The following is an 11,024-nucleotide window of genomic DNA, read 5'->3' on the forward strand; positions in this document are numbered from 1 at the left end:
GACAACAAAAAGATGAGATAAAAAGCCAAACAGGTCACTGTGTACACAGTACAACACCAACAACGATGATCCTTCAGGCCCCTTGGTTGCTCAACATGGAGCTCGCCGTGTATACACAGTTGCCCGATGGTCCTTTCAATTATTGACCTTTTGGTGGTTAAGGTTTGGCTTTCTTTCAAAGAGAATCGAATAAAAAGATTACCAATGAGGTAGTAGCGTACTCATAAACAGGCCTGCGGCTCTGCTAACCTGAAAGTGAACGTGAACCTGAACGAAGACAACAAAGCCAGATCTCTGATGTCAGTGTTAGTGCAGTAATGACAATATGCATCAGCATTTCTCTGTTTTGGAGCAGGACGTCTCGTGGGCCAAATCAAAACATCAGAAGTGAGTGACACTGCCACTAAGAACTACACACTGTACCTTTAAGGGCAAACTTTATGGCAATTTAAACTTGAAGTGTTCTATGCAACCGAGCACTGCTCCTGACTGTGCTGTGGAGGGGAGCTCAGAGGCCTTGAGTGCTCAGCCTGAGTGAGACTAGAGGCTACAGAGGCATACTGAGGGACACATAGATGCAGCCGACTGGGGAAAAAAGGTCCTTGTTCCAGATATTCCAGGTATAGATAAAGATACATGTAGACACTGCCTTCCATAAGCCATGAGTGGGTCTGAAAGAGAGAGAGAGAGATGGTGGTGGTGCTTTCTTAAGAAGCTCCCAGGAGTGTGTGTGCTATACCTCAGAAACTTTCATAATGTCCTGACTGAAGAGTTGTCCTTGACTCATGAATTTCAAGTAAAAAGATGAGCGAAACCAGGTTGTGTGTGTGTGTGTGTGTGAGAGAGAGAAAGAGAGCTAGAGAGGCAGTGTGTGTGTGTGTGTGTGTGAGAGAGAGAGAGGGAGCCTCTCCAGCCCTCAGGTAGTTACTGTTACTGTAGCCTGAGGCCTTCTGCTCCTGGTTGAGTGTAGCTCTGAGCCTTTGAACTCTCGGCCTGAATGAGATTAGAGATTAGAGAGGTGTGTTTAGGAAAACACACACACTCTGCAGTTGGGGATCAGAGGCACTAATTCAACTTGTCAGTTTTAGATAGAAATGTGTTGCATGGGTTGCTTCTTGGCTAATTAACTGTATTCTCTACTGATGTTAACTTTGCACGTACTGCATATTGAGCCTCTGTAACTTTGTCATTCGGAGGTGGAGCAGGGTGCAAGTAACACCAAGGTTATGAGTTTGTTTCTCAGAGGAGCACAGAAATACTGTTAACTGTTGACCTTTACGGCAGGTCACTTGAGATCAGAGCGTCTGCTAAAATGAACACGTCAATGTAATTGTGCGTAAATGCGCACTCCTCCTTGCGTGCGTCACACGGGCCCATAGGCATGAAGTGGAGCTGGCCTGTGCTGCTGCTGCTGCTGCTGCCATCTAGCCTGAGTAGTAATGCCTGTGACACCATAGACATACTGTATATACATGTATGTGTGTGTGTGTGTGTGTGTGTGTGTGTGTGTCTATGTGTGACACAGTCAGAGGTTCCTACAGGGTCTCATCAGACACGAGCACCACGTGGTCTTCCATTAACAGAGACGTTGGAGAGAGGTTCCGCAGCTAGAGGGCGACGCTGTGTGCGTTTCACATTCCTTCTGAGTCATGAAACCTCTTGCACCGCTATGAGTGCTGTGTTTATGGTATGTGACTGACAGGAGTGAAAGTTCTGTGTGCATTTGACAATATCTCATGTTTCACATCCACTCTTGAATGTTGTGATTTTGATGTGACAGATACCTGTCTGAGTGAAACTGAATTATTGTGTAACCGTGTAAAAAACGAATCTCTGTGGTTTTGCTGAAAGGTGGCGCGTCTCATCTTCCTCGCTGGAGAACCTCTCTCACGCGCCTCCACTGTGGTAAACCCACACAGCTTCCATATCTGTGTGTGTGTGTGTGTGTGTGTGTGTGTGTGTGTGTGTGGGGGGGGGGGGGGGGTCTGTGTGTGTGTATGTGCGCATGTGTGTGTTCATCTGCGTTATATAATAAAATAATTAAAATATAAAACAATTTGCAATGTATTTGCTTGTCTTCCCCCAGAGACAGAGCAACATAAAACACAGCACTGTGTCAGTGTCTCAGAGCCCCCTGCGCCCCCCTAGGTTCTGGTGCACTGTCTCATAGCTTGCAGAGCTCAGTCTTACTTCCTGTGGTTAGACGAGTGACACGCTCTACGCAGAAAGGACATCTAAGAATAAGAATTAGGCCTTGGGTATCTGTATGTGTGAACAGGTTATGAAAGTCAACATGTGCCTGCTATCTACATTCATTTTTACCTTATGTTGCTACGCCTATCTGTTACGCCACTGGGTTGGTCTGTCATGTATAACAGATCTCCAAAACCAAGTGGTGGTGAAAGTCAAAACCCTTAACTTCATAGTGATGCTCATTAAATATGAACAGAGAACTATTACAATATTGATTATCAAGTTATATTGTCAGTATGCTTATGCATATAACCGTATTGTGACCATGTTTATGTGTCAGGTTTATTCCACCAGTATACTCAGAAGTGGTAAAAACCAGAGGACGCATTACGCAACGTGACATTTTTTATGAACTTCTCGTTTACAGTACCGCAACATTCTCCCTTGCCTTGAATCTTTAGCACCTCTTATTCAACCCTAAAATCCCCCATTTTCCACAAATATTTCAAGGCAACCAGTTGTCATGACACCAAGAACAAACTTTTGCCTGTATTTTTGTATTTGCTCACATCCAAACTTCACAAAACACCATTAGTATTATGACACCATTAGAGTTGGACTAGTTCCTTGAAGTTTCTCCTATTCACGCATCTAACTCGCAAGTCCACTCCTTGCGCTTCTCTCATATTTTCCCTACGACATTCCCACGAATGCATATGCACAAATCAGAAGACTGCAACCTGTTTCTGCGCTCCTGTCATAGGAAGAATGCGGTTTCCGCCAGGTTTGGCTTGCTCGTCCATGCCATGTTTTTAGAGGCACGTTGCGAAGAAATTAGAAGAAAGAAGAGAAATTACGCCTAAAACGGACACTAACGTGCAGGTGCATCTGCCCCTGAGACTAACTGGCTGCCAAGTGAAGGTCCATGTTACACTTTGTGCTGAAATAAACCTCTTCCAGCACGGGTAGGTAGAGAGTTATGACCGATAAGAGATGTGATTATCTTACGAAGAGACAAATGGGCAGAGAGAGAGATAACGAGAGATCTCAGAGCTGCAAACTTTTAAAGGAGCCATCGTATGCCCATTTTTCCACAAGTTGATATGGTTCCTTGGGGTCTCAATGAAATGTTTGTAACATATTTTGGTCAAAATACCACAAGAATCATTTCAAACAGCACCCTTTTTACCCTGTCAAAAACACCTCCCCACAGATTGACCTGTTTTGAGTGCCTGTTCCTTTAAATGCTAATGAGCCAGCTCCCCCCTCCCCCCTCCTCCACGAGATGCGCTCGCCTAGCTGCTGCCTGCCCAGCTAGCCATTACCTTTGTAGAAATATGGCTACTGCAGATGAAGATAGCGTCGTGCAACCATATCGTTTTGAACCAGAGTCAGACCCTGAACAAGAAAAGGCTCCCGAACAAGTTCGAGAAGTTAGGGCTCAACAGGACGTTTCTGAATGGTAAGTTACCTTTGTCACTTCTACATTTTTTTTTGTTTGTACATTGGCTAAGGTCTCACAGTCTTGTTAGCGGTTTTGAGAGCATAGTGGTGCTAGAGATTCGAGATACGTGCATAATTTGTGCATGTATGAGTATGTAGCAAATACAGTGTGTTTATGTAAGTTACTGTTTGTGAAAGTGTTTGTGTAAATGCAAGTAACGGGAACGCCATGAAGATATAAATGCTACATGAGTAAAGTTCCATCTGTAAACTAAAGTGTTATCTTACAACAGTAATTGACCAAGCAGGGGTGGGGGTAACGTTTTTACCTCCATTAATTAGCGTTTAAACCTTGTTTACTTATTAAATCGTTGTATTTGATGACTTATGACTTATGTCTGTAATATGAACACAACTTTCAAATAAACTTTACCTGCAAAGTTGTCACTTTTTAAAACTCTGTTTATACAGGTGTGCAAGTGTGATCAAATGCCTACGGAGCCTGAGCATGTATGCTGCAGGGAGATACCACAGGTAGTGTGAATTCATTTTGAATGGCACTGTAAATATGAAGTCATCATCTGTTTTATATTCCATGTCACTTACACTTTCAATATTCAAGGTTACAAGAAGACTACTGCAGCTTCAGAACCCAACTACATGTATGGTCGATCACCCAGGCCTTGAACCTGTGTGTTTGAACGTGTACTCACTACAGAATGCATCGAATGTTTATAGGGCAGATTATGGGCCTTTACGTCTAAGAGGAATAGAGCAGTACGTTTTTTTTTTTATGCATGAGTTAGTCATTTCTGCAATACAAATATGACTGAGGGAAAAAATACAATAAATGACCCTTCCCTCGGTATTACTTTGCTAACTGCTCATTTTACACGCGTCAAATGTTGACATGTTACTTATCAAACACTAAAGGCACACAAAACTGTTTCTATACACTTTTATTGTCAGAAAGATTGCTAGAAAGAATGCCACAGTGCTTTTTAAACATAGTTATTAAATGTAATAGCTGGTACATATGTAATAAATAAAAAAAAAGTATAATAAAAACTGATTACAAAATTACACTTTGTGCCATCTGTAGCCATACTGTAAACAAAGGAATACTTTATATATGTGTATCACCTTTTATTCTCTTATACAATGTAAACTTTGCTTAGACGTTACAGGTATTTGGCGTACAGAAGCTTTGTTGGCTGGTGTTGGGGCTATCTGGGCCGGAGAATCAGGGTCGTCCTGCCATCCTGAGTTGTGCTCCAGATACGAAGAGTGTTCCCTGATGCTCAAGGAAGGTATACGGGGTTCAGACCTGCCCTCGATTGAACCTTGACACATAGCTGGCTACAACTTCCCGCTTGTCAGGTTTCTCAAACTGGGCAGAGAGATCCGCGGGTATTGGGATCTTCAGCACCTCATTCACATATGGGGCCGGGTCCTGAAAAACCTTGTGAAAGATGAGGTCCAACAGGTTATCCACGTACTCTGTAATACAAAAAAAAAAATCCAAAACTTTTACATTGTTTTTATTTATTGTTTATATTGTATTTATTATTTTATTTTTATAATTATTTTGCAATTATATTATTCTATTTATTATGAAGACCATTTAAAGACAGCAGTTAATGTATATGTTATTTAAGTTTCACATACTGTTTGTACATTGTTTGACTTGGTGGAATTTCAAATAAAGCCTGTGACTCACGGAAGGTTGGCTCTGCTTTCACCGGCTTTGCAGTGCACTCGCCCTTCTTGTATTTTGGGAGGTTCACTTTAAATAGCGGCTCACCAGCTGAACTTGTTGCTTGGGGACGCCCAGCATTTTCATTGAAATGCAGGACTGCCAGGTAGAGTCTTTGGGGAGAAAATAATACTTATAAGAGCATGTGTGTATGCGTGTATAATAGTTTGTATAATACATAATAGGTATACATTTCTTTGAAAAAATGATCGTACTGTTACCTGCATAACATTCCAAGAAAAGGAAAGACTACGTTTTTGGGCGCAAAACGCAGAATGACGCTGTGGAAAGACTCCAACGACGAGGTCTGGTAGTGAGGGCTCAGCTTCCCCACATCTTTCAGAACCCTCTTGTTGGTCAACACCTTCTCTAATCTGCTGAAGGCTGGTGTCCCTGTAAAAAAAAGGGAAAACATAACTATAGATTCAAAATGATTATGGCATTGGTTATTAGGTTTGTTTATATATATGTATTTATACATATAAATTGTACTGAGGCAACGAAATGCAGTTAGCATCTAACCAGAAGTGCAAAATCAGAAGAGTGCAGAGTATGTGCAAAGTGGTAATATAAAAATGTATAAATAGAATATATACAGTATGGTATAAGATACAAGTGATATGAACAGTAAGCAGCATGTTTTGGTAAATGCAGGTGAGTCTCTTAGCTGCTAAACACGTCGTTCATGAACAAAAAAAGTGCCCATTTAACATGTATGACCCCATCATTGTTGTTTCGAAGGTGTCAACAGGAGGGCTAATTGCCTTGAATCATATTTGCAGGCAGACTATTAACACCTCCACCCCAACACAAGCATTTTCACAAAGGAATGTTTTTTGGATGAGAACTATTTTTCATAAAGACATTATATACTTCGACACAAATTCCTCTCCATAGACATCCAAACGAACTATCTACTGTATAAGTAAGCCTAGATTAAAATAGGCTAGCCTAACTGTTCACACAAAAATTCGTTGGCCATATCTTTAGCGATTGATATACATCAGCTGGCTCCTACACACTACAAGATGCTAATGTCGCTAAGTTTTACACAAAGCCTATAATTTCACTGCCAGGTTATTTTAGTGTTAACATCTCGAAGTCCTAACAAATAGTTCACAGAAATGTTCTTGCTGTTTGCGGTAGGCACTATATACCCATGCAAACGTAAATTATCACACCTATTACATCCAAACGAACTGCTGTACAAGGCAGACATGACTAGCCTAATGCATCACATTGCCAACAGAAAAATTCAACACATTGGCCACATTTCTAGCGAACTTTTAACTGCTACAGCTATATACACCAGCTGGCTCCGAGGCAAGGTCTTACACGCTAATGTTAAAAAAGTTATAGTTATTTTTTAACTAAAGGTTATTGTTCGCGAAAATTACACATACTAGTTCCCCAAAACGCAACAATGCTAACATCCCCCATCAACATTCCTAACGTCCCTAACCACCCACACTAAATGGTCAATGCACGTACCAGAATTATTAAAAAAAAATACTTACATTCCCCTCGTCTGAAATGCGACGGATAGATGGTACTGAACCCGCTTGCAAGGTCAATCTTGTTGCGAGTCCAGCGTTATATTCACCCAGGTTGGCAAAACAGTCCAATTCAAAATGGTTTGCGCACACAAACAGAATTTTGCCAATTATTTCCGGGACATTGCCTTCAAAAATGAAATCAATCCATTTCGCTCTTGTCTCTTCTGAGGCTGGAACATGATGTATAGATCTGTGAGGATCTGTGCAGCCGACCACAGCGCATCTTGAGGACTTTGTTTGCTGCTTCGTTTGCTGCATGCTGCTAGCTAAAGTGGAATTTTCATAATATGGCCCCTTTAAAAAAACCTTGGAGTGAGATTTTGTCATGGGTGACCAAAATTTTGCCGCGCACGCAGCCACACACGTTGGTGGCTCAAATATCAGGGAATTGGAATTAATTTGACCTTGTTGTGGTGGTTTGTGGGGCCCAAAGTCATTGAGAGGGGCGGCCCACTGGAGATGGACAACATTGGTTACATTCTGTGAAGCTAAGACATAGCTGAAGGTCCACCCCCAGGAAATTTGGGTTTAATTAGATGTTATTTCGTGCATTCAAGTGGATTTTTGGATGTATGCTAAAGATGTGCAATACCTGAACTTATTCTGATTCATGTTCATCTGATCATGACTTGTAGGGCGTTCTAGACAAGAGCTGAACATTCAACCAGAAAACTATTGTTGTGCCTCAATGACCACAATATAGCCTAATTAATAGACCTGTGTTTAAGATTTGACCAAGGTAGGTTGATTGACATTTTGATTACAATGGTATTCAACTAATTCTTAACTGAAACCTAACCTATATTGTTAATAATTGTATTCTTAAGAGCACTTAATGATTTATGTTTAGCAAAAAATGACACAAGATTAGTTAGGGAGAAATATTTTTCATTATTCAAAGCCTCCCACCACACGTTCCATTAAACAAAAAAGTGCAACAAATAAAGTGCTTTAAACGGTAGCCTTTTTAAGCAATACAATGGATCAACACATGCTAAAAATAACAAAAAATGAGGTATCAGATCCAGATCAGAAGCTGGTTAGTCATTTTCTAAGATCTGTGGGAAAGGTTGTACTGGCCTGTGGCCTTCTTGGAGGCCTTGATGACCTCTGAGGGGGGCACCCATCTGAAACAGGGCTCCAGGTCGGCCATCTTTATGGCCATTATTGAGGACAGGGTGCCATCCAATGCCAGGCTATTTCTGGCCTTAGTTTTGTTCAGTCCCACAACTGAAAACACCCTCTCAACATCTGCATTCAAATGGGGGAACACCAGGACCAGCTTGGCGACGGCAGCAAGCCTCGCAAATTCTTTGGCTTCTGTCACCTATGGAAAATAAACCAAGAACAAAATGGAAATACATACCATATTTTGTTTTGATTAATACTGTAAGTATACTGTAACAAAGTTCAGATACAACATGCATAGTTTGCATCATGTAATATAATAGATTTCGCTTTTGTCCTGGGCCTGGCAAAGGTCTTTTACGAGACATCTTTGCTACCTTAAATAATTCAAATGGTTTTTAATAACTCTACTCTCAGTTACAAAAACATGCCTACTTCTATTGCACAAATTCCCTGTCTTAATGTAAAATTCTTTGGAATACATCTTACCTGTTCAAAGTGCTGTTTGGAAAAGTCTTCAGAGTGAGTCCTTTTCTTTGGCCTGTTAATAAAAAGGTAAACATTCACCACACAAAATCAAGTACACGAACAAATAATTTCTTTCAAGATTTAAAGTTTAAGAGAGTGAGTACTTAATTGAACCACATGTCATTGACATACCTAGTCTCTGCTCAGATTGGAGATGACGATTTTCTTCAGCGATGGATGGTTTCTCCCGCGGTTGTCTCTCTTTGCAACTCTTTTTCTTTTGCTAACTTCGGGACTCCTATACTCTTTGGGTAGCCTGACGATGTCATACTCATAATTCTAGTCAGAATATGAGTCTGATACCGCTCCAATGGGCTGTGATTATGGGGCGTGTTTCAACCGAACCAGGAGAAAAAATGCCTCTTCGCTCAATTGGTTACCTACAACCAATCAGAACAACGTAGTATGTGACCAGGGCCAGCTGATAAATTCAACTTTTACCGGATCCCGTAGGAAGGAAGGCAAAAACATCTTTTCGATTGACAAATGCCTTGATCGCGTTTCTCTGTTCCTCTTTCAAAATGAATGCACTGTCAATGTCCAAATGGACTCGAATCTATACATTTGAGCTCTCCAGCGGCAGCCATGTTTGTTGAAAACGAATTAAACCTGTGTGTTGGTGACGCGGTTGATTACGTTACTGTTGATCATCTGTCCATCATCGTATAAAGCCCGCCTTGACAATTTGATTGGTCCGGCCATTGCTCTCCGGAGTGACAAATTGGATGTGTGGCGTGAGTGCGTGTGAAAACATGCAAAAGCGTGTGTCACGCGGCAAAACCGTGAAAGTTGGCAGCTCTGAGATGTTATTACACCTGAGCACAGATCTGTCTGCAGACAGACTTTGGACTTTCATGATGATCAACCATTAACTAGGTCATAAACTCATAAAGTCCATCATTTTAGGTCTAAACACACTACCTGTTTTCTTTTTTCTAAAGTGCATGATCGGAACTCCATTTTCCTGTTTACTGACATAATGGAGAGTGGAGCTAGGACTAAACAGAGCACGACTACGCCACCCTGGGAGTTTCGCCCAGGGAAATACAGTAGTTAAGGTCTAGGTGGAATTAAACTAGCCCACTAGGGGCACACAGGTTCGTCTACTGAGGAAGCTGGAGACGTGTTTCCATAAATAATAAATATGTTTTATTTAATACACAAATATAAAATACAAAACACACAAATTGGTAACAGTTGCAGACAGACAAGGGACAACACATACACAACAGATAAATTAACAGAACACAGGAACTGGACTGAGGCTTACCAGTCAGGCCAGGGTATTTAAAGGAGCGGAGTATTACCTCCAGGAGGGCAAAGCAAACGTGCACTGCTCACACCAAATGCACACACACAAACCAGTGTTAATTTAGTTGACTATGATGAAAAATATTCGTTAACGACCTTTTTCCGGTGACTAAGACGAGACTAAGACGTGACGAAAACGGATCTTTATAAATAAAAACTATGACTAAATCTATTTTTTATATATATATATATATATATTTTATTTTCCTTCTTGTTATGGACTGAACATAGCACATATTTACACAACAGTCATCACGGTCATGAATATAATGTAGTTCAATACAGAGTATATAAAAGAAAAAAGAAAAATCCAAAAGAAACCATTGATCGGGTTTACAGTATTAGGAGTCAGTCATGGCCCTTTATGTACAGCAGCAGAGGGTCCCAGATCTTATTTTAGTATTTCAATTTATCATTGTTGTGATGTCTGATCTTTTCGAGGCTAAGTACATTCCCCATTTCTCTTAGCCACATTTCATAACTTGGTGCTGAGTCACTTTTCCACATAAGCAGGATAATTTTTTTCGCCACAACCATACCTAAAGAAACAGCTTGAGCTTCATATGTATTAGCCAAAAGTAGAGCCCCTGTCCCTCCTAAGATCGCAACCAATGGATCTGGTTTCAAATTCTTCTTAAAGGCTTTAGAGAAGCATTGGAAAATATCAAACCAGTAAGATGACAACTTTGTACAAGACCAAAGAGTATGAGCAAGTGTTCCTTCAGAAATCTTACATCTGTTACAAAGTGGGGATGTCGATGGGTCAAACTTATGTATCTTGGTCCTGCAATAGTACAACCGGTGTAATGTCTTAAACTGTATCAAGTTATGTCGGACAATAACTGAACAATCACTTATATTTGCCAGACATTGTTCCCAGAACCCCTCGCCTATCTCCTTATTTAACTCACTGGCCCATGCCTGCCTGTGAACAGAGGAATCTTTAGGTGTGCGCTCAAGCAAAGTTTGGTAGAAATATGAGACCGCCCCTTTCCATAGGGGGTCAAATCTGTTGATTAAATTTAGAGTTTCATGGCAGGGTTTGTTTGGATAACTGGGTATGTGTTTTTTGGTGAATTCACGTATTTGAAAGTATCTGAACAGATTGG

At 40.9% G+C, this 11,024-nt stretch overlaps 1 protein-coding gene and 1 long non-coding RNA gene across 2 annotated transcripts; one reads left to right on the forward strand and one right to left on the reverse strand.

The window, feature by feature from the left end:
* Positions 1–4,124: 4,124 nt before the first annotated feature.
* Positions 4,125–5,360, forward strand: LOC122128655. Its single transcript, XR_006151546.1, has 2 exons — positions 4,125–4,170; positions 4,815–5,360. It is a non-coding gene; the product is annotated as an uncharacterized LOC122128655 (long non-coding RNA).
* On the reverse strand, positions 4,724–6,127 carry LOC116218380. Its single transcript, XM_031559852.2, has 3 exons — positions 5,614–6,127; positions 5,357–5,505; positions 4,724–5,136 (listed from the first exon to the last, which is right to left on the reverse strand). The coding sequence occupies exons 1-3, from the start codon at positions 5,907–5,909 to the stop codon at positions 4,958–4,960; spliced, it is 624 nt and encodes a 207-aa protein (XP_031415712.1). The 5' UTR covers positions 5,910–6,127; the 3' UTR covers positions 4,724–4,957.
* Between the last annotated feature and the right edge of the window lie 4,897 nt (positions 6,128–11,024).

Source organism: Clupea harengus, chromosome 22 (genome assembly GCF_900700415.2).
Source record: "Clupea harengus chromosome 22, Ch_v2.0.2, whole genome shotgun sequence".
In the NCBI taxonomy this organism is placed as follows: Eukaryota; Metazoa; Chordata; class Actinopteri; order Clupeiformes; family Clupeidae; genus Clupea; species Clupea harengus.